The following is a 24,977-nucleotide window of genomic DNA, read 5'->3' on the forward strand; positions in this document are numbered from 1 at the left end:
TGAAGAAAATAAGTGCCTCTTTCTTCCTATGAATTAAATATTGGTGCTGTGATTCCTCACACATGACTACAAATACATCAGGATCTTAGTTTCTCTCTGAGGACTACAGGCAATAGATGCAATTATTAGGGAATATTTAATCTAAAAAGTAAAAGATCTGCATGATTTAATTTTCTTTAGTTTTATTATTTTACTTTGATAGATTCTTACTAATTGGAAAATTAATGACATAGTACAAAACTTGTTTGTAGCAGTTAGAGTCTTACTTTGATATGAAAGAAAAGAAACTTGGAATTTTTATTGTTTTGAACTTGATTAAATGAGAACTTTTTTTTCCCTACAGACCTGCCACAACTATGCTGGAATGCTGGTTTAAAGGACAGTGAGTATTTTCAAGGGTCTCTACATATTTTACAGATGCAATCATCTAATTTTCACCACCTACAGCATATCCATTAAACAATGAGGTACAGAGGCTCTTTTCATGGACAAAAAGGCATTTTAACTTTTTCAGTTGTATGAATACTGAGTCTGCTTATAAACACACCAATTCTGTGCTGTTAGCCAAGAAAGTTACTTGACAACTGTAATTAAGAAAACACTGCCAAGAGCAGCTCCATCAGTCTTCATTTGCCCTCGGCAAACCTGGGTATTTTGTCACTTACATTTCTTACAACAGAAGTGTTTTCATCATTTGTGGGTTTTTTTCACTAAGATGTAGAACGGACCCGACATCAGTGTCAGGATTACTGTTGGGAAAGGGCTGAACTGAACAAGGCTGGACTTGCACACACACAGTAACACCGTTTTACACCTGTAGAGTTAAGGACCGGCTTAGATCTGACAAAAGATGTTTAGATTCAAAGAATGAGCAAAATCACAAATATCAACAACTCTAACAACAATAATCAAAGGACAAAGTAAAAGTAGTTACTACTACTTGCAAGAAAACATGATTTTATATGTCTGCAACATTGCCTTATTATTGTAATATGGAAATTTAATTTAAATTTTGAATCAATCTTTCTCCACAGCCTGAAATTCAAATGTGAACAGTATAAAATAGGTATCCTTTCCTAGAAGAACAAACTCCTGTCCTCTTCATCAGTAAAGTCACTAAGAAGGTTTGACCCGAATCTCTTTTTAGCTCTATTTCAAACAGACAAAATTACAAAAATAAAAGAAAAATTGACCTTCCAGCTTTTTAATTTTGGATGGCATTCATTACTATCTTTGCTGAATATTGACCTTGCAGGTTCAAGGTCATACTGAGGAGCTATAAAACCATTTGTTTTTTTATGAAAAATTAGGATGAGAATAGCATTAAGTATATTCACAATTGAAACAAACTCTCATTCTCCAAAATGATAAGTGAAACAAACCTTTTAAATGTGATGGGTTTTCAGCACAGTCCTAATTTGAGGATCAGGGCATTTTAAAAACCACACCCACTGTATGCAGCTCATGCTGTGGCCTTTACAGCAGAGCCCACCCTGCAGCCTTGCCTGCCATGGGAATGAGGATTTGCATTTTTTCCTTTTAACTGGCTGCCAGCTTTCACGCAAGCTGAACTCTGAGAATCCTGCACCAGAGAGCTGGGTTAGATAAGAGTTGTATATGTTGATTTCCTTGGGGAAATGATGTTAAAATTTCTGTTTAAATTAGCCTGAAATAGAAGATCTTTGACATTCAATAGCTTGTATTTCATTCTCAGCTCTCTTAGATAATTTTAATGATACTGGACAAGTATGTTATATTAACAAAGTGTGCCTTTTTAACCTACCTTATTTTTGTTCTCATTCTTTAAAGCTCTTCTGTACATTTATAAAGTACTTACTGCTAATGAAACCAATAAAGGAGAAAAATTCAAGCTAGTAATTATTTCTTTATGGCCTCCTTTTGAAATACTGGTGATATTGAAGATAAATGAAAGAGAGCAAAAAAAATTAGGCTTTTTGAGAGCATGACAAACCAAGTGGTCAGATTGCTATACTAGCTCCTGGCAAACCAATATCTGAATAATAAATGAGCATGCAATTTAAATGAATTAAGAATCTACTTCAGCTAGAAAGCTTTTACTGAACTACTGCATTGCTCCATTGAAAGATAATTGATAAAAGTAATTTAAATCACATGAATTAGTAAATTGAACCACCTGAATTGAATTCAAGTATGCCCACTGGAAAAGGCAATTTGCAATAATAGAAGCTTCTGCTATGCTTTACAAAACAAGCTTTGCATCTGTCCTTCTCTACTTAAAGCAACTGTTCCTCTGAGGAAACAAGAAATACCAAGCGCTGGGATGGGGCCAGCACTGGCAAATCTCCATTTCAGAAGAGCACTTGCATCAGAGCAAGTCAATACCAGGAGGTTTCTCAGTGAGTCAGGCAGCCCGGGGTAAAAAGGGTGGGATGCTGATGCACGGAGGAAACATCAAAGGATGACACAGTCTTTTAGGAAACTGAAACAGACAAAAGAATTAAGATAAGCAAGTTTTCAAAACCTCTTAAAGAGACCATGGCACCAAGTCACCAGGAGTTCCAAAATAACCAAAGGCACCAGGGTAAAAGCAGATGCTGTGGTGCCTACCACAGTGCTTGCAAACAGCTCAGTCCTCACTGGAACTGTAGCAGGAGTCTGTGGGAATGGCAGGGAGAGCAGGGGAACGTGTTCTCCTTAGATTTTATCCAGGTAAAATGACAAGCTCCCAGATCCACTCTCTTTCTAAGAACGTATCCGAGCTGCAGACAAGGAAAAGATGAGAATGTGTTCAAACTTCCAAGCTTACCACAAGACTTGTACTGCAAGGACATACAGGATACAGAAAGTCACCTCTCCCAAACAACTGGAGCAGTCTCACAGGCCTGTAAGGGCAGCTCTGCAGAGGGAGCACGTGAAGCAAGCTAAGACTGCATGTGAAACACACAAGCAGCAAGAAGCCAAGCAGAGAGCACAACTGCAGCTGAGCATTTCCCCAGCAGGAGAGGCTGCCAGTCCTCTGGGCAGGCAGAGCTCAGCACTGGGGGGAGCATCTGGAAAAAAAAAAGTGTCATGTGAAATGCAAGTTCTCAAACTCCCAAATAAGCACCTCATGCTTGGTTCCTCTGGCTTCATTTAGGTGTCTAAAAATTAGGTGCCTAAATCTGAGTTAGTGATCTCTGTGGTGCTTTGCTGTAACTATGATGGTGTGAGGACATACCCAGAAAAAGATTTATAATTAACTCTGAAATCTGCTGCTCCTATTTCAGATGTGAGGAAGAGCTCATATGCCCAAAAGCTTGTCTAATTTTTCCAACTTAGAGCAACTGGTCTAATAAAAGATATTATCTCTTTCTGCAAACTTCTCCTGACTAATGACCTTAGGCTGCCTTTACAGTCAAGGGAGAGAAACAGAGAAAGGACTATTTATTCCAGGTTGAGACAGGTGTCCAATGCAGGTCTTGCACTTACCAGTTTCCTTTTAATAAAGAAATGCTACAATTACTTCCTCTGACCGGACATTCAGCTTTTATATATGTGAGTTGGCCAAGTGAGTGCTTCTACATGCAACCAGATAACTCACACTGTGACTGCTTTCTGTATTTGTTACATCTGTAATCTGTTTTTTCCAACCTCCTATCTAGCAGCCTGATGTTAGCAGTGCTAAGGGCATGTATTCTGTTTTAATAAAAACTTAATCAGATGCAAGGACAAAGTTTACTACAGTTTAAGAGATGGAATGGCTGCACAATTGCAGCAATAAAGTCTTATAAAGGACAACTAAGATTACCTGGAAGGAGCTGTACCCATAATATATATTTCTGAGACCAGAAGGGTAGAGAACAATTTCTGCAACTTACAGAGAACACTATGCAGTTCAGACTTTTGGGATTGATGGCATTTCCAGACTCTGAACAAAACCATAGTCCTTCCCACAAAGAGCAGGCAAGCAGAACCACAATCCCCAAAAATTCCTGTTACAATGTTTAAGACTGTAATCAGTGTTATCTAGCAAAGCGAACAGCATAAGCTAGACTATGCCTTCCAGAAGATTCAATTAAGAAACTTTGATCCAACTCTGAAATAAAGAAGGTTTAATTTGTGAATCATCACTCTCCTTAAGTCATCATCTCCTATTGTTAACAACACCTAGATTTTAAATACTACAGTGTCAGAGCACATTCTAGATTAGGATACTAACGTCAGATGAAGATAAACTATTATGACAGCCTCCTAGCACTAGAGGTGTAGTTCTGTTTCTCTCCTAGGGAGCATTGGAAGTCATGATCCCTGGCCTAAGGGTTCTGCAATCTACTTTATGGCTAGAGAAGATTATGATAGAAGAACAAATAAAGAGAGGTAAGGACACCAGCAGTGAAAGGACACAGTTAAAAATCTGACTGCATACACAACTTGATCAAATTGCATCTTAATTATAAGCAGAAATTTGGATTCAGAATGAAAATGTGGGCAAATCATCCCAAAATGAAAATGAAGGAATAAAAGGTCAACATCCTAACAAAGCCAGAAACTGATTCTTATCTCACTATGCAAAACTTGATTTAAGCTTATGTGCTCAATATAAAGGCCCCATTACCACACTAGCAACTACTCCTTTTGTTTCATTCAGCCACTTCCTTTACCATATGTATTCTGAAGATCTTCCCTGTCATGACAAACTGTTACTTTTCACATGCATCTTACGAAGTGCAAACCCCCCCCTCCATAACCAGTTAAAGACTAAGCACAAGAATATTAAAGATTCCTTATTACAAATTGGGTTCTCTCGCTGGAAAACATAACTGAGGTGCCACGTGGAGAATTCATCCATTGTGTGAGAATGTACCATTAGGATAAAGCTACCTTACTAACCCTGGAATAAGAAAAAAGAGGGCATGTCAGAGAGGACCATCTTTTCCACTTTTTTGCTCTGATGCAATTTATCCTCTAAGCACAAACAGCAAGTCATTTCAAACTATGTCAAATTATATGAAGTAACTGTAGGGTTTATTAGTCTTTGATATGTACTGAATACTCCAACATAAAAGAATTACAGATAACAATGCCAGAAATAACCACATGGGTCAACCACTTTGTCCTATTGCTCCCAATGGACTTTGGCTCAGGCATTATCTCAGTTTAGGTGCACAAAAATACATGTTCACACATCTGAAAGATGGTATAAATACTAAAATTAGTTTGGAAAATGGCCTCAAGTTGCACAAGGGGAGGTTTAGACTGGAAACATTTTTTTACTGAAAGGGTTGTCAAGCATTGGAAGAGGCTGGCCAGGGAAGTTGTGGAGGCACCATACCTGGAGGTACTTAAAAGACATGTGAATGTGTTCTTAGGGACATGGTTTAGTGGTGGACTACATAGAGTTAGGTTAGTCATTGGATTTGACGATTTTAAAAATCCTTTTAACGTTAATAATTCTATGATTCCATGATTTGGCTTCAAAATACAATGGAATCACTAAGGTTGGTAAAGACCTCTAGGATCATTGAGTCTGGCTGTTAATGCAGCACTGCCAGGTCTGCCAGTAAACTGTGTCCCCAAGTGCCACATCCACAAGTCTTCCGGTCGCTTTCAGGGATGGTGATTTTACTGCTTTTCTGGGCAGCCTGTTACAATGTCTGACCACCCACTGGCTGAAGAATTTTTCCCTAGAACCCAGCCTAAACCTTCCTTGGTGCAATCTGAGGCCTTTTCCTCTCATCCTGTCACTTTTTACCTGGGAGAACAGGCCGACCCCCACCTGGCTGCACCCTCCTGTCAGGCAGCTGCAGAGAGTGATGAGGGCCCCCTGAGCCTCCTTCTCTCCAGGCTGAACACCCCCAGCTCCCTCAGCTGCCCCTCACAGCACTTGTGCTCCAGACCCTTCCCCAGCCCCGTTGCCCTTCCCTGGACACGCTCCAGCCCCTCAATGTCTCTCTGGCACTGAGGGGCCCAGAACTGAGCACAGGATTGGAGCTGTGGCCTCAGCAGTGCTGGGTACAGGGGGACGGTCCCTGCCCTGCTCCTGCTGGCCACACCTGGCTGATCCAGGCCAGGATGCCATCGGCCTTCTGGGCCACCTGGGCACACTCTGGATCATGTTCAGCTGCTGCTGACCATCATCCCCAGATCCTTTTCCACCAGGCAGCTTCCCAGACAGCTTTCCCCAGCCTGCAGCACTGCCTGGGGTTGTTGTGACCCCAGTGCAGAACCTGGCACTTGGCCTTGCTGAACATCATACAATTGGCCCTGGCCCTATGGACCAGCCTGTCCAGATCCCTCTGCAGAGCCTTCCTGCCCTCCAGCAAATCAATATTCCCACCCAACTTGGTGTCATCAGCAAACTGACTGAGAGTGCACTTGATCCCCTCAGCCAGATTATCCATAAAGATATTAAACAGGGCTGGCCCAAATACTGATCCCTGGGGAACACCACGTTGTGCCCAGTCCCCAGCTGCATGTAACTCCATTCAGCACCACTCTCTGGGCTTGGCCATCCAGACAGTTTTTTACCCAGTGAATAGTGCACCCACTCAAGCCGTAAGCAGCCAGCTTCTCCAGGAGAATGCTGAGGGAAACAGTGTCAGAGGCTTTTCCAAAGTCTAAGTAGACAACACCCATAGCCTTTCCCTCAGCCACTGGTGAAATGAATTCATCTCCTTTGTTTGTGAAATAGTTAGCTTCTTAAACTTATTCTTCCAAATAGAAACTTTAGGATATTGTAGATATTGCTTACTCCTAGTGGAACAGAAAGAAAAAAAAATCTAATTATTTACTAATGAAGTAATTTTAAATTTTAAAAGTAAAACTAGAAATATTAAGTGAAAAAGTTTTATTTATTAATGGCATCAGCATGAAAAATGTGCTGGCTACTGTAATTCTCTTCAGATAAAGGACATTTATTGTGCTTGTGTCCAAGCAGTAAATAGCTGACATATCAGTGCATCTAGGCACTTCAAATTACTGCAGTGGGTAAGCAACCAGGAGCATTGACATTTCACATAAATTGCATGGGTTCTCAAGAGTACTGTAAATATAAATAGTACTTAGGTCCAGTTTATGTAGAAGCTTACTTTTTTTTACTGGTTTTCCTGTTTCACCCTATCACATATCAAAATTATTTACACCATCATTAATACTTCCTCTTTTGTTATGTTTTGTATTTTTTTAAAAAGATTTATTTCTACAACAGCAACATGCAGTAAAAGGTCTTAGAAATATTGCAAAAAATACTCAAAGGGGTGACAGCTGATTAGAAAAGTATAATGAAATTTTCCTAGAAATATCAGTTTGGGAAACTGTCATTCATCATATTATAGCAGTCCCTAGTCAGACCTTTAGAAGAAAAAAAAACAGAGAAAGAGGTGGCTGATGTTTTTCTATACTGCTGTTGCAAAATCTGGAACTCTCAACAGCAGGATGTCTGATTCTATTGCTGCACTATTCTAATGATGGTGGTAATCATAATTCATTCTCCTAGTGCCTTGTCCTTCCATCAAATCTTTAGATATTGAGGTCTTCAGGGCTGCCTTATATCCCCCACAGAGCAAACACATCCTTTTGAACATCTTATTGTTCTTATTTCCTTCCCACTGGTAACACTCTAGGAAATTTATCTAGGCAGCACCTTTCTGGTGACTGTGAAAGATGGTCTCAGGAGTTTCTGAGAAGCTTGTGGGAAAACCCATGAAGTGGGGTTCCCCCATGTTTAAGGGAAATTCCCTCACTCACAGAATAGCTGAAGTTGGAAGGGAGCTCTGGAGGTTATTGCAGTAACTACAATGTCCTTATCTTCTCACAATGACAAGAGGAAAAAGCTCAAAGCAAGGTCAGTCAGGATCTGTTGCCCAAGACCATGTTCAATTTGGTCTAGTATATGTCTGCAGACATTTGTTTCTAGAAGGGTTATGAACAAAAGACATCTCTCTAATTTAATACAGTCACCTAACCAATCCTTCCAAAAAGAAAATATCCATTTATGTGCTTTTGTAACACACACTAACATCAAAAACATGCAAGAGTTGGTAGGTTTCATAGGCAGATTTTGGGTTTTTCCCCCTTGCTTATACTAAGGGCAACAACATTCTCATGCAGTGAAGGCTGTAGCCTGGCTTCCATTCTCACTGACAACCTACAATACAGTATTTTTGCCTTATTAGTTGAGGCATGAGAGTAGTAAGCACTGGATTTAACAGTGAATTGGGGCATTTTACTGAAAGGAAACAATTCTATATTGGTAATTTCATTAATGTGAAATGTGTGTTTAAGCTTAAGGGCCAGGACATTTAGTCTTACTGTCCAGAGCACAATAAACACCTAAAATTCAAACCCTTATTATGCTTCTCTTCCAGAACAAAAGCCCCATTCATGAAAATACAATTTACAGTGACTAGCTGTCCGAGGGCATTGCTTTTGAGTTCAGAGAACAATTACTTTGTAAATTATAACCAATACAGATTCTATTTAGGAATGAAAGGATTAAGTGAACACCCACTGGATGGTGTGCAATTACTGTATGGGGTGACTGTGCTAGTTACACCTCCTATTCACCTTTGCAGCAGACTTTTCTTGAAGAAACAACAAATACATTTGTATTAGAGGACAAAAAGGGGATGAAATAATTCTCTTAACTGAAAATTTGGAAAGGCTTTAGTAAATTAATTACCATCTGTGTTAAATGTCAGTAAGAGGAATTTCTAAAAGATATGACAAATATAAGCAAAAGAAACCACACAAGGTTGCTTTGGGTTCCACTTGCTACTAGTCAACAGTTTTACACCAAAAACCTTGTCTTTTTGCAATTGATGATATTATCTGTTTGTCCTCCACCTTCCCAAATTCTGCTGACATCATCCATTGAAAGATAAGGGCTCATAAACACTCACCAAAGAAACACATCCATTTTGCAATTAGTTTTATTAAAAGGATGAACTGAATTATTGGATGCCTACTCTAGCAGAACCTAATGCATCCCTTTCTTTTTCAACAGAAGCTGAATAATTGCAACTAATCCCCATTAATGTTAGTGAACCTGCTTAAGGAAGGAGAAGGGAAAAAAGAAAGAAAATAACAAAACTGCTATTTTAAGGGAAGAGACTTTTGGCATAGGTGCAGTATTGTAGCACTTCAGATGTTTTAGACTCCTGGGAATGACAAGGATGATAATGGTAAAGGGAATTGCTATTCAGAGCTGAATTAAGATAATACTGTCATTGCAGAATTTCCAGAAGGAACCTTTTCCTTTATAAGGCTCTGAAGTGCAACCTTACATGAAAATTTTAGGAAGGCCATTGTAGTGCAGATGACATCCCAGTGATGACATTACTTTTTCCAACTGCCATTGTGGAAAGGTAAGGACATTCTAATAACCATGTTCAGGAATTTTCATACAGAAGACACTGTCTACTGCTTTGAGCATTTACTGATCCTGCACAGACCTACTTCACTATTTCCACAGCTCACCAGGTTCAAGCATTATTGCAATCTCTACTTTTTCTCTCCTTCTTTCTTCTCTCGTTTAATTGGAGTTCCTTTCAGTGGCTGACTTGCTCTCCTTCAGTTGATGGTCCACATCATTCTCACCTTTATCTTTAAATTAGCCTGGAGTTTCTTTCCACTTCTAAGATTAGCTCATTCTGTTATTAGCACACAGAAAATCTCCAAGCAAACCAGTAACAGCCCCTGCTGAGTCTGACTTGTTTATACACCATTAACATCTGCCACATAGCAATTAACAGATGTTTGGAAAGCTTTCCTACAGCGGGGCTCCAAGGGTATGTAAATGATAACAGAATGCTTCTGGTTTTTAAGCTATGGAAGGTTTAACCTATTTTTGCCATGCAAAAAGCTCAGTGAAGAGATTCTGTTAGGTTTTTTAAGTTTCTCAGAACAGCAGAGTGAAGACTGTTACATAAAACTAATTTTATTGCCTTTATCCAGTAGACATCGTGGTAATGGAAAGAGGAGCAGGATCATGAAAAGTCTGAGAACTCCCCTGAGACTGGAAAGAGCTAAAGTTAAAGAGAAATCATAGAAGAGCTTAAAAACAGGTGTTAATAATACCTTATTACACTGGTCAAAACAGTTTGGTAAATGTGCAACTCAGAAAAAAAATAATACTGCTAATAGTATGTTTAAAATGATTGACATGATGTTCATCAGCCTTCTATAGCAGTAGAAACAAAAAGTCTTGTGCATCAACTAGAGTACCTCCTCTACACTAAAGAATGAACTTTGCAGACTGAATTTAGAGAAGAAAAGATTATCCACCACTTGACCCTTTGACTTCAAACTCCTCACACAATAAAGAAAAAATCTTTCAGAAAGAAAAAAAAAATCTAGACAAAGAAGATCACGAGTTTCTTTCAAAAAACAAGTTGTTATTTTCTAGAACTGTCTTATTTCCTCAGGGAAAAAAAAAATGTTTCTCTCCCTGAATTCAAATAATCTGATGAAGCAAACCTCTGAAACACATTTGGCTTTTCTCTAGTTTTTATTTTACAGTCAGATTTTCTGAAGAACTCTGACCATATTAAGCACCAGAGGAAACATTGTAATACGTCAAGACAGAAATAGAACAGAAATATTTATTCAGTACATATAATTAAGAAGGCAAATCCAAATGCAGAGTACACTTTACATCAAAATTCCCACTACTGTCTCATTTAACTTTCAGCAGCTTTCAGTATACTGGGCTTCTGTTTCCACCACTTCCAATTATCTTTGTGTTGTCTCTTTCCTCTGACAATACTAATTTCTTCTCCAAGAGCAATTTTGGACTGAAAAAAAGAACAATTTTTTCCTTTCCCTGAGCAGAAGTCTACCTTACCTGGGGGCATCAAGCCCTTGACTGTACATGACCTCCTAAGAGGCTGTTCTTTGCCAGACCTCTCTTTTTCTGTTTTAATCACTATGCAATGATTATGCCAAAAATTTCCTCACCTAAGGATGCAGAAAATAATTTGCTCTATCCCAGTATCCTCAGCTTGGCAGACACATGGAGGTACAAATGAGGACCAGAGCACCTTTGGTGCTGGAAGCTGTTCTGCACGTAGTGACTGTGAGTACAGCACAGGCTGCATGCATTTCAGCATTTTGCTAAAGTGAGCATTGCTTTGAACCATTTTTCTCCTCAACTAAAGCTGCAGTCTGACATTCAGAAATTTCAGCAACAGCCTTAATTTAAGAAGTTCCTGACTTTCATCCTCAGACCACAGTGATTGATAGCAGATTGCGCTGTGAGCCAGGGAGCGATGCTGGCTTTACACAGATAAATCAGACTCAGAAAAGCATGGAATAAAGATGCTACAAGAAGCTGTGGAATGGATGGTCTCACAGAGACAAAGAAGATAAAAATAAACTCAGGTTTGCTAATCTAACAAGACCAGGGCTGAATGGTAGCTTAATTATCCATAATGTATCACAGAGCTCAGGTTCAAAAGAAGAAAATTCACTATTTTAGGAAATGGGAAATGTGAGCATAAGAGCAAGAGGGTTTATACAGACAGTGACTACTTTTAGAGTAGGGATATCAGCAGAGTTTTTAAGCAATAGAGATATTGTGTCACTGTTTTCCAAATATAAGCAGTGGTTAAAAATGATGTTAAATTGAGGATGAAAAAAAATGTATGAGGTCTATATTTTAAGTTTGTTTTATTTTAAACTGCTGAAATAGGATCTGACTTACAGAACATATATGATAAAAAAACTCATATATGATAAATAAATATCTTCCTATTTTGAAACACTTAGCTATGAAATGTTAAAGACAAGTACTAAGTCATGAAGTATTTCACTAATAGAGGATGCAAATCCATAAAAATACATTATGAGATATTAGATGTTAACTTAGGTTAGCAGCGGCAATAAAGATGGTTGCTCTTACAATGGTTTGACTAAGCAGATATCCTTTCTCCTCTTTACAGAAATAGTGGACACAAAGAATAGCAACTGTCCTCTTGAAATGAACATTTATTTTAGCAGCAAAGGAGAGAGATTGAAACAACAAATGAATCAAATTTTAAATGGGCTTTTTATAATTCTCACAGTTGGTACAAATAAAAAGCAAACAATGGACAGTTTTCTTCTAGTGAAAGTGTAGAGTAATTTATGTTGCCCAGTGTACTTTTAAAATGACCATACTGGTTTAAAAGACCCTCTCACTTTTTCAGCAGTACAGACTGCCTTTACCACCATACAGCTGGCAAAAAATGTTTCTCCTTAGCCAATTTAAGGAAAGCCAGAGAAGTAGATGAAACTTTTGAGCATTAGATTTTATAGTTTTTCCCAAGAAACTGATAGTGAAGCAGAAGGAAGCTCTCACATTCTAAGTCACCAACAAATCCACAGAAAAGAAATAAATGCTATTTTCAGGGTGTGAGTGACACACAAACACAAGTACACCTCTTCCCCAGAAGAAACAAAAATGGAAAAAAAACCCCAACATTTGGAGAGGAGCAGAAAAGGAGAAAAGTCCTCTGTGTACTGCAACTGGCACTATTCCCTAGTGGGATACGTGACTGACTATGAGCTTGCCAACACCAATGCAGCAGTAAAATTTCACTGTCTCAGTAGTTCCAGAAGTATTGGCACAAAGGACATGCATTCAAGACTTGAAAAGAAGGCTGGCGCCTGGGAAAACGAGCTGCATCATTCTGAAGACTTCAAACATCAGTCCTGAAAGACAACTGGAATAAACTGAAAAACATCAAAAGGTAGCTGTCTTGGCCATGTCTTCTATTTAAATTCCATGCAAGGAGCCCATTTCAGAATTTTTATTAAGTTAAGTATGATTGCAGCTCTTGGTAAACAAAGTTGCTGGACACTGGCATTTTATGTATACTAATCAGCTGAAAAAAACAGCTAGAAAAACCAAGAATTGCCAGGTAGGATGGATTTGTACCTATCAGCAATGCTGAACTACTTATTGTCTGGTAAGAAGCAAGGCAGGATTTGTTAGAAAATGTAGTATTTTTCGTTAGCTGCGTCTGTAAAATCCTTTCACTTTCAGGCTTTTCCAGGTCTGAGAGGAAAGATATTTAAAAAAAGATGCAGCCAGCAGAATGATCAGGTGCTTGCCAGCAGTATGGATATGGATGATGGTGTGAGGACCTGAGCTCTCTGAGGGACTGGACAACACTGGATGACTGATTTGATTACTAAGAATTGTCTCTTGTCTGCATTCTCCTCTGCAGTAACAAAGCTGGTGACCCAAGGGAGGCACTGCCATACAAGCAGGTGGCTCGAACAAGAGGAACCTGTGTGTTTTACACATGGAAAAACGTCTTTGAACTCAGTATTTGCTTTTGTTTCACAGCAGATGAGGAAGGCTACTGAGCACAATCAGTGCTATAACCCATTGCAGGTGCAAGGCTGGGGAGTGAAAAACAGAGCATAACCTGGCCAGTTTCTCACTTAGGGAATCAGTGCCAGTGTTTTCCAAACAGGGAGCAATGGAACTTCTCAACAGTGCCCCTGGAGACGCCAGCTGTTTGGCAAGTAAGGACAGCTCCTCTCACCTACCAAAGCAGGCTGAACACCTTGCCTGCTGCTACTGCCTAGAAGCAAAGTGATTGATACTCTGTGGTTCTACCCTAGGCATTTTTAAAAAACTCATAACGTAACATTTTTTATGAGAACAAGCAGGAGAAAAATAATAGTCTGTATCAAGGTTAGTCAAAAAAGAATAAATCATATGACTAATTCAATAAGAATTCAGCACTGGCTAAGGAAAAGCACAGAACCATCACTACCAAAAGAGTTACAAACAACTGAAAATATGAGGCTAGAATGCATGCTAGATTTTGGCAGGAGTCTGACCTGCACTCCTGGCACCTGCTATCATCCGTCAGTGGTCTGCAGATCCTCATCAGTTCTTAAATAACTGAATGCAAGCCAAGGAATTTTAAAACCAGACTGGACTTCTTAGGTATAAACCAATACCTGTCTGTGTTGAGGACATAGGTTGCAAGAAATTAAAATACACTTAAGAGTGAAAAAATTCATTGAAACTGTTTTCACACTACATCTGTTAAGACTTAATTGTCAGTTAAGCAGGATGTTTCAGAACTGATTAAGTTCCACTGAATTATTAAAAAAAATACTGAAGTAATCTGTCAAAAAGTATTTGGAACCTGTGGGAGAACAAATCCCAAAGATATTTTCTGTGGTATGTTGACAGTATGTTATAAAAGTAGTTGAAACAGTCTGTAGTGTTCAAAAAAAATAAAAAAAAAATCTTTAAAGATAGGAAAAATATTCAGAGACCAAGAATGATTGTATGAGCTCTTGAAATGTGCCCATATGTATAAAAAAAGTGACTTCTCTGTTAAGTATTTCAAATATCACATTAGCATGTCACAAAACTGGAATACTTGACTAGAGCAGAAACTGTTGCAAGACTTCTGAAATTCTAAGGCAGATGATGTTTATACAACAAGCAGACTCCTGTTATTAATAACCAGATCTTTCCATTACTTGCACTACAAGCATTCTGTACGAGCACAATATACTTTCATTCGTTTCAGGGAATCTGTTTTCCATTCAGATGCCATTAAATAACCGATAACTTTCACACTTTAAATAACTAAATCCTTCAAGATGTGCATTGAGACCACTTGCCTCTTGCTCACAACTCTGCTGAAGCCTGATCGCTTTTATTATTGCTACTATTTTTGTGCTGAGTTTTGTACTGAGTTTTTATAAATTGCTTTCATTCATTGAGAAGCTGTAATTTATCTTCTCATTGAACTGTTTTTCTGAAAGGTAAATAGCTATTAATGTATTTTCAAATCATCTTGCCCAAGTTTTTACCTAAACAGTAAGCATTGCAGTCAATTGAGGTAAGAACTCTCAATCGACATCTCTCTTCAGCCAGTCATCAATGCCACAAAGGGAAAAGTAGGAATCAATCATAACAGAGACATGAGTTCAATGCAACCTTACTGTTGTCTCACACAGACATACCTGCAAACATACAAATGTAATTAATACAATGCCAGTATAAATTTAAGGGGCAAAAATATATTTTCCTATTTAACTGTACAAGGAATGTATCTCCGGTACCTTCAACATGGTTGAAGGTAGGAAAATAGAACTGAAGGGAAAAAAACCCCATATTTTCCCTCTGAAATTATATGCTAAAACATGTTCCTTTTTAAGTGATTTTGCTCCATGGTTCCCTTTTATCCTGCTCTCCCATCTGACCATGCACACTTCCTTGCTGCTGCAGCCATAGGGCTACAGTGCTGGAAGCCAGCACTCACCAAATGCCTCTGCTCTCAGCACTGCTCCCCTTCAGCTGTTTTCTGGACTCTCAATCAAATACACTTTTCTGAAATATGGGAGCAAACAAATAAGTTGGTACAGATGCCAATGGTTAATACACCAAAAAAGAAGCCTGGCCAGTAGAGCAGATTTGAATGCTGCAGGAGGGAACACTGCATTTCTCCTCAAGAACACCATCTTTGATTCTGTTGTGTAGTGCCTTCTGGTGCAACTATCATGAAAGTGGATTAGTGTTTATTTTGAGTTCACAACAAAACATATAGGCATAATAGCCACAAATACACATTATCAAGATCATAGGAATTTCTGCCATATTTCTAAACAAATAACTATTTATCATGAAATTAGTTTTTAGATAAACATACAGCCTATGTATATTAGTTATCAGAATTAACATCTAATTGATGAGGACAAAAGAAAAAGCAAAATACTCCCTTATTTAGTTTAATTAATTACCAACAACTGGCTGAGGCACAACATTAGATCTAAAACAATTTAGTATTTTATGCACAACACCTATTTTAATATTCTACTTGGGCACTTAAGGGAAAGTGAAAGTAAGTTACTTTGAAGACTTTGACTGGGTGGTGGTAGGATTTCCTAAAGCTTTTTGAGTGATGAAGAACCCACAGTGTGGGAGACATTTTCAGCAATCAATGTTTATCTTTGCTTTTTTGTTCAGTTCCTTAATAGGAAGAGTATTTTCCTTTACTCACAACTCCACTTTAAGCAATGATGAATATGAAGCTTTGGCTAGAAATGGCCGATTTTGTTTCATTTTCTAAAGTTCGAAAGAGATTAATCTAATGACCTTAAACCATCACGTTTTTTCTTTGCATTTATCTTCACTTTAGCTTCCATCTACCACTGGGCAAGGGGTCATCTTTGTCATGTGTACTCAGCTTGCAGAGTTCTTTACTGTGTTTGGGGGATTTGAGCAACAATGACATATCTGTACTAAAAAACCACTAAATGTAGAGATAGAAAACAAATTTTTGTTAACACATTAGAAATTGGAGAAAATTGAATTCAGCTCCCAGCTGTTTCAATGGCTCCCCATGCAACACTTCGATCCCCACTTCCCATATAAAGCTTCTCCATTTATACAAGCTTCAATCTTATTCTTTGACTCTGAACCCCAGATTTTAGATCTGACACTGATGCGTGACTCACATCAGTCTCATTAGCTATCGCCTATGAAATTCAGGTCAAAATGAAGACACTGAAGTACAGGCATCTGAACCCCTGCCAAAGGCAAAAAACTCAAGACCCAAAAATAAAAAGACTGACTCAGCTCATTCCAAAGTGCTCATCTACTGCCTGGTCCCTCTTGGCCCTCCTAACACCACTGACTGCACCAGCACTGACCTCAACTAAGGACAATGGAGAACTCAATTTTTCAGGTACCACAGCCTTGCACTGTGTCCTTTCCTCAGATTCCCTCACAGCCATGACCACGCTGATGCTGTGACAGGAAGCCACACATCATATCAAGGCTGCAAACACAAAACAACTTTGCACCAACTGTGCCCCCACAGAAAGCTTAACCAACTTGAACAACTTCTCCAAGGGAACTTAGAACACACTTATCCTCACTGACAGACAGGACTTTGCCATGGAAATACTGCCTCTGGTACCCTGGTACTGTGGAACACAGGAAGATCATCTCTTTTACTGCAGCTGAATGAATGAAGATGCTACAACACATTAAATCTGGACTGAGCAGAGAAAGAAGGATCAAGATCTTTATTTAGCAAGTGTCAATTGTTATCAGACAAGGTAACCTGAAGGTTTGTCTTCTGCCTGGAAGAGGAATAATCTTCTCCAGAAAAAAATGAACATAAGCACAGTTCAGATTCAATGCATTGCAACATCTTCATTTCCTGAAGGACTCTTACAGTCCTTTTCAAAGACCAATACATATTTTCTTGTATGTTCTGCAACAGCACATCAACGGTGGTATTTCCATGGAGCTCTAACACAGCATTAGTTGTCTAATCTGGAATATGAGCCTAAGTATGCACAACTGTCTAAGATACAAATTTTACATGAAGGGTCTCTCGAAAATGCTCCGGCACTGCAGTGAAAATTCAGTGTAAATCAGCAGAATTTTATCCTCCCCGTACCTGTGATGTTAAATGCCAGAATTCGGATGCAACGCAGCAAGTTTATATTATTTGTATTAGATATTACTAGACATTGTGAAGTATTTTTACATCACAGTAAGAACAGTAACAGGGAACACGTTTTCACTAAACTATTGTTGCGTCAGGTATGAATGCATCGGGTACATGAACATCCCACAGATTACCCAGAAGAATTTGGCTTGTTTTGCAATGGTTTGCCACACATCCCTGAGGTAACAGTTTTAACACAAGATTACATGGCATATAGCCATGAATCCAAAATCCCCAATGGTGCATTCAGAATGCACTGAACTAACTGGTAGAAAAAATGCTGCCATATTAGTTTTGCACTGGCACAAATGCTGCACCACACTACCACACCTCATTTACTGTTTGTCACTGTTTATAAAGAGGTGGCTGCTTCCTTTCATAAAATAACTAACAGTAATAGAACAAGGCACATGTTTACAGAGTAACTTGATGTTAGAAGCACTGCCTCTAAAAGCAAGCAAATTTTTTTTGGACGGTGTCTTTATTTTTTTATAGAGCTCTTTGCTTTGTCAATATGCATAACAAAAAGTCTGTCAGGAGACTTTGCATTTGTTATCAGCTCATCCTCCTCACATGGCAGTACTGTAAATATTTTTCTTCATTTTCACCCTCCCAGTAAATAACTTTGAAGGTGTGATTTAATTAACAGGAATGCAAACATTTCACAACTTTTGCCTATTTTAAAGAAAATGAGCAATAGAGAAACCCATGCACCAGGAAATAAATGACCAGAGGTAGTGAGCTAAGGTCTACCAGGCAGGGTTCAAGATCACTTATGCTGGATGACAGCTGATATATTTGCTGTACAATTCATCCATTTTCTTATCTGGTAAAGTGTTCCACAATAAATTATAATTTATTGACTCTTTTGCAACCTTTTCAAAGGCCACACCTAAGATTTTTGCTTCAGCAATAAATTCCACCCAACTGTGTACAGGAATTCACTTGACAATCTGCACATAGCTGAAATATTTTGGTATTTTTTAATGCTAGCACCAACAATTCTTCTGGTTTACACAACACCACATTTACTTTCTACTAAATTTGACTATATTTAAAAAATAAAAGGAAATTTCAAAGTAATTCTCCAGTGACAACCACCCATGAGCAAAAAAACCTCAGGCTGGCTGGCCAGCCAATGTCTCCTATTCTCAATTCAGATGTGTTTTTCATCCCTCCTGTTGCTTGCCTTTTTCCCTTGTGGGAGTGTTTATCTCTGAAGAGGGACAGATCAACCTCAGCAGTATTTAATGATGTACATAACTAAACTGCTCATGAGGCTGGCCATATGTTTCTGCATATTGTCTGTAAAAAGTACAGCAGAAACAAAACTTTAGAACGGCCCTATGTCTTCCATATTACCATAAACAGCTTTCAATTGGAAAACTCCTAGCAAATATTTATGAAGATGAATGGTTACTGCCAGGGTGCTTCAGATTTTGCTGGAAGGTTTGGATTTTTTTACTTATTAGCAATTAATAAAAAATAGGTAGAGAATAACCAAATCATTAAAGCTTGAAGTTCAGCGTTGTAAGACTCACCATATGCATGCGGGATCACATGTTAAAATTGCATCTAAGTATGCAGTAAGTGAAGAGCTTTCTAGGATAAGTGTTGTCATACCTTTCTCCTTTCTAAAGGCACTGTTCAGGGGGAAAGAGAATTACTTTATTATATAAGCAGAAAGCTTCCAAAATAACTGCTGCTTTGCGATTAAGTTCACTATCTTGACCTACTCTGAATATATCATGACAGACACTTGAAACAGGTCTGTTTATTTTCCTCATATGAAATTCTTTGAAACACAATTAATAAAACCACTTCCTTTAAAATACTTCAAGTGCCATATTTCTCTGCTATCAAAGTCTGTGTCTGTTTGCAGTCACATAAAAATGTAAATTTCCAAGCAAGAGAAATCAAGAGAATTGCTTTCCACTGTGTTTATGCTACTGGCCAAAAACCCATACCAAGGGCAGTTAAAAAAATATTTAGGAACATTAGATTCAAGCGTCAACATTTTTCTATCAAGCATCTATGATGACTGCTGCAAGCCTGACCTCAATTTGAAATGCTAAATATGCATTAGAGCAAAGGTTTTTTTCTTGTCATTATTTATTCGCTTCTGTTTAGTGCTATTTCCTACTCATATTAGCAAAGCAACTGAAATTAACTTGGCTGCATTACAAATAAATATCACCCCATACCACTTCATTAAAAATCTGCATGTGTACTGTTATACTTGGAGTAACCAATTAATATGGATGAATGGCTAGTACTGAAAAACATTTATCTCTCTAACCTTGTCTTCAGACACAACTGTCTGAAAACCACACCTTAAAAAGTAACATTTTCTGTACACACTGTCTTTCAGGCTGGAAAACTCAAAATAAGTTCCCTTTCATGTTTTTAACTTAATGATTTAAGTTTTGAGGGGGAACGAAGTCTAACACCCATACAATTAAAACACAGCATTTTTAAAAATCTCCATGACTCTCAAGGTCATAAAGTTCTTCTAAGGATTTATATTCAGCTTTGTGTAATATTAGAAGCTTTGTGTCAGCAGTGAATTCATGTATCCTTATCACCTACAGATTTTTGGCAGATACTGGAAAACTTCTTTTATTACCAATAATTCTATCTAATAATAATTGTCCTATTTGACTACTTGCAGCTCTTTTAAACTGCTTTCTGCCCTAGATTTTCGACAGGCTTCAATCAAAGTGCTTTCTGGTCTCTTTCTTTCTCCCTGTCTCTCAAACCCTCTCACAGGGCCTTGAATTCCTTTCAGGATTTCCAGTTCAATACTACCAAGTCACTAGAGCATTTGCTGGGAGGGGGGCAGAGCATCCCAGGCTTTGAATGGCTTTTGCTGGACAACATGTTCTCCTGGTCAGCATGTGCAGATTGCAGCAAACAACTACTAAAGCTGGGATTTCTCCCTCTTTCCCTCAGCAGGTGAACTAACAGAGTATTTGTCCTCTAAGTGACAATCCTCTCTGGAAACTGGAAAACTTAACTTTTCAAAAGAAAAAAAAATTGGGAAAACTATAAAACCCAATTTTTTGAGGAAAAAAAGCATATATCATTAAAAACATAATGGTATAATGGAAATAACAGAAGAAGATACAAAGATGAAAGAACCTTAAGGAATGGGAGAGAATTAATGAAACCAGAAAATCTGCAGAAAAGGAAAACAACCCATGCACTTTTTATTTGTGTGTTGTTCCTATCTTCTCCTCAGAAAGTACACTTTTAAAAGTTCTTCTTGAAAAGACACTTGTGATTTTGATTTGTTCTTAACTAGGTTATGTAAAAATCAAAGAAGATTTAAAACCAAAAATGTAGAACTGAACTCTGGGCTCTATTATTCTCATTTAACTCATTCCCATCACTGCCTCCTCTAAGAAAAAAGGTCACAGAATTACTTGCTGGTGAAGTGGATAGAAGATAACAGGACCAGGAATGGTATGAACACTATTATAATACATTCATTCTATTTTCTGTGGCATGTAAGCAATTGAGGAACTACATACTGATCAGTCATGTAAATTATGCAGAGATGTCATCAGCAAGTCAGCAGATTTCTAAATCATCAGCCTCACTTCACTTGTGTAAAGGGTGGCGGTGTCTGTGAGAATCCATATGGGCAACATTGAAAAATTGGCTTCTGCTGATTTATGTAACATAAAGGATCTTATCCCAGTGATTTGCAAATGACATCTCTAAGGGGACCAGCAAGATTCTTCTCCTTCACAAATACAATGACAAGAAAACAACTTACGTTCAACTTGATCGAACATTACTGAGAACAAGAAATCTCTTGGTGTCATGTAATATTCTCCTTCATATTCCAACGATGCAAAATGCATGAAGCGGTGCTTTCGAAGACACAGCCTTTCATCCACATCTGCATGAATGACATCTTCCTTCTGAAAAAGAGAAAAAGTCCACTGCATTTGTAGACCAAAGATGTAATTAGAAAAAACCTTATACCCAATCTTAACCAACCTCAGTATTTTGTGGGTAGCCACAACAAAAAGCTACCAGCAGTAAAAGCTTTTATGGCACAGTCTTAAAGAATGACATGCTTACATGATAGTCAAAGTACTTTTTGGCTTCACTGAGAGCACGTGAACCAAATTAATGGCTCAATGTCACCTAAGGCTGATCCTGCTTTCCACTCCCCTGCTCTCAGCCATGTCTCCTGCACCTCCTTGTTTGCCAGCTGTGCTACTTGGGCTCTTGCTGAGCCAAATACAGCTTGAAAACTCAACAAAAACCTAAACCCACCAAACAGTAAATAGATTTTGCCAGGTTAGTGGCTGGCTCAGCAAAGGCTGAAATGTGCTGAGTATCCATGCAAATGAGCTATTCCTGAAGTTAAGTTTTGAACTACGAAGCAACTCCTAAGATGGGAGAATAATGATATTCTAGTTTAAATATAGGCCTGTCTTTCAGAGAAGTCAAAAAATGGGAAAAGCAATGAAAACACCAACAAAAGAGTCAGAGATTATACCACCAAAACCAAAGATTCAACTAGTCAAGCAAACAAAAAATCTCCAACTAGACCTGCTCCTCATTAATATTGAGACACTCAGGATGAAAACCACAAGAGTTGGCAATACTCTGATGAGTAGCACCAGCACTTACTGGCAGCAAAAGAGGACATGGACCCAGTGAAACAGAGGTATTTATACTTCAGGATTTCAGAGATGGTAAGTGATAACAGGAAAATGAGAAACTCTAAGATTCAGAACACACACGGTGTGTATTTGAACATTAATCATGAACAATTACTGTCACATATTATATATTATTGTATTTCCAAACAGAAGGCTTCAACTTGCCATTTAATCCCATGCCTTGCAGCTCTGTGTTAGCATTAAGGACTTGTTAAAGTATTTCACTGAATGACAGGCAACAAGCACCTGTTACAGTCAATCTGAGTTTTCCCTTGTAGCATGTTTGCCTCAAACCTCAGGTTTCAATGCAGGGTGGGATCCCTTCAACCAACAACAAGAAAAAACCAATACTCATAATAATTTAGATTTAAAACAGTCATATTCTGATATGTAAGGAAAATATGGGCTAACTCTAAGTATCTGAAGCCAAGACTTGCTTTGGTTTAGAGAGAACTGCTTTAAGCTTTTTACAGTATAGAGCTCTATCATGGCCTACAATCCAAGCGCACTGCTGCTGTTCAGACCTGCATGTTCTGGAAAATACTGCTTAAAAACAAATCAAATGTAGCAACAAATGTAGCTTTATTCTTTTTAAAACTTTAGGGGACAAGTGACTCCATAATTGCTTAGTTAACAAGACTCAACAAATCTCAAATGAGTATTTCACGGTTGCTGGGTATTAACATGCTGCATTCTTATTAAAATCACATCCTTCTCACAGTAACGAAAGCAATTTTTCCCCAATGGCAAATTTTTAAAAAAAGTTCAAAATGGTTTCACAGTTGTCCTTTAACCAAAATTATGTAATGAAAAGCAATCTTTCTGCATAAATACAAAAAAAATACTTTAGACAAGAAGTAAAAAGCAAATTCTAATGTTCAAACCAACTGGATTTTCAAGTTTCATAAGTCTTGCAGTATTTATCTGAATTCTGTCTAAAGCTAAATTTGTTACTGATAACAGAACACTGAATTTCAGAAGTCAACAATTTTAACTGAAATCCATAGGTACCAGTTTTGGTCACCACCATATAAGAAAGGTATTAAGCTGTTAAGAGAGTGTCCAAAGGAGGGCAACAAAGATGGAGAAGGGCCTTGAGGAAAAGTCGTAGGTGGAGAGGCTTAGGTCCCTTGGTCTGTTCAGCCTGGAGAAGAGAAGACTGAGGGGAAATCTCATTGCAGTCTGCAGCTTCTTTGTGAGGGGAAGAGGAGGGGCAGGCACTGATCTCTTCTCTGTGGTGACCAGCGACAGGACCTGAGGGAATGGCCTGAAGCTGTGTCAGGGGAGGTTCAGGTTGGGTATTAGGAGAAGGTTCCTCACCCAGAGGGTGGTTGGGCACTGGAAGAGGCTCCCCAGGGAAGAGGTCACAGCACCAGCCTGGCAGAGTTCCAGGATCATTTGGACAGTGTGCTCAGGCCCATGGTGTGACTCTTGGGGTGTTCTGTGGAGTGCTAGGACTTGGACTTGAAGATCCTAATGGATCCCTTCAAACTCAGCTTGTTCTGTGATTCTGTGTTCACATGTTCACATATTAACTCTGAAGGGTGCCTTGTATTTGGAAAGGAACCTATTCCCATCAGAATTACAATAATGTGATTGTGGACTCATCAAACCCTTTTCTTTTTGTGAAACTGGCATTCCTGATTTGTAAAACAGCCGTGGCTAACTTCTTATGAACATCAGCTTCAAAACTAGCACAAATGAGAACGAAACAGGACGGAATAAATCAGCTGTGCCATCTCCTACTTTTTTTTCTAAGCTTTTGCAAAATTCCTGACATCCTGTCACTATTAAGGAAATTTGTCATCTGCAAAGAACACCCTTCAGGACATGAGCATGAGCTCAGCTAGAGCAGCTACCACCTCATTTAAAAGCTCATTCACCATTAATTTCTTCACCAATACATATCTCTCCAAGTCTTCAATAAGCAGGGATGCCAGACCCACCAAAGACAGCTGGTAAAGGATAGAAATACATGGGAAGAAGTAGGAAGCTCCTGTTTTTTGAAAAAAAAAAAAAAACAACCAAAAAGCCAACTTATAAGCATAACTCCTATTTGTTCTTAGAAGAGATAAATGTTTGAATAACTATTCTAATCATTATTCCAAGTGCCTAACCAAAGATTAAATAAAAATTATGTTTTGAAGAAAAGGCTGATTCAATCACTTAAAATTAAGATTGATCTTCTTTTGAAGTACTGATCTAATGAGTGCAGAGGGAAGCAAGCTCTTTCTTCACAATTCAGTATCCTTCCCACTTCAATTAAATCCTGACTAATTTCTAAGTAGTTTTTCCTGAGTCATCCAATGAGTCCTTCAGATAAAAAAGATTTGACACTCTTGACATTTTAAAAAATACTGTGAAAGCTCATTTTGCTCATAAAAATGCATGTATTGGACAAAAAGCAGAGTTTTACCACAAAATGAGTTTCAAGTAAAGACAGGTATACTGTAAAAAATAATTATGTAAGAAATAATTATGTATTTAAGGCTGAACCTCAGATATTAAGGTATCTGTAATCTAACACCTAAGCAGTTTCCAACAGTGCAAGCTCAAGGCAAGCTGGATACAAAAATTTAAATTTCTGAGGCACAATGGGTGAGAAGAATCTATTACTACTACTACAAGATTCTTGTAAGCATAGTTTAAAATAACTCTGGGGTTGACTTGGGCTTTTTTCTGCCTCTAACAGTGCCATACAGGAGAAATCCAACCACAAAGAGCTCCGTGGCTTTAGCGGTAGGGCTTGGGCTGAAATTCCACGCTCAGCTTGTTGTTCTGTGTGTGGGTCCAGCTGGGCCTTCAAACACTGGGTGTTCCCATGTGCTCCACAGTAGCCCCACAACCAAGATAATTG

General features: G+C 38.4%; 1 protein-coding gene across 1 annotated transcript in view; it reads right to left on the reverse strand.

The window, feature by feature from the left end:
* Window positions 1-24,977, reverse strand: part of MICU2 (mitochondrial calcium uptake 2) — a 131,967-nt gene that overhangs the window by 39,196 nt on the left and 67,794 nt on the right. The window contains exon 2 of the mRNA XM_054271808.1: window positions 21,220-21,367. Within this exon, the coding sequence (XP_054127783.1) occupies window positions 21,220-21,367 (148 nt within the window). The remainder of the gene's footprint in view (window positions 1-21,219; window positions 21,368-24,977) is intronic.

Source organism: Melozone crissalis, unplaced genomic scaffold (genome assembly GCF_028551555.1).
Source record: "Melozone crissalis strain CALT ecotype California unplaced genomic scaffold, PUWL_Pcris_2 ptg000013l_1, whole genome shotgun sequence".
Taxonomy (NCBI): Eukaryota; Metazoa; Chordata; class Aves; order Passeriformes; family Passerellidae; genus Melozone; species Melozone crissalis.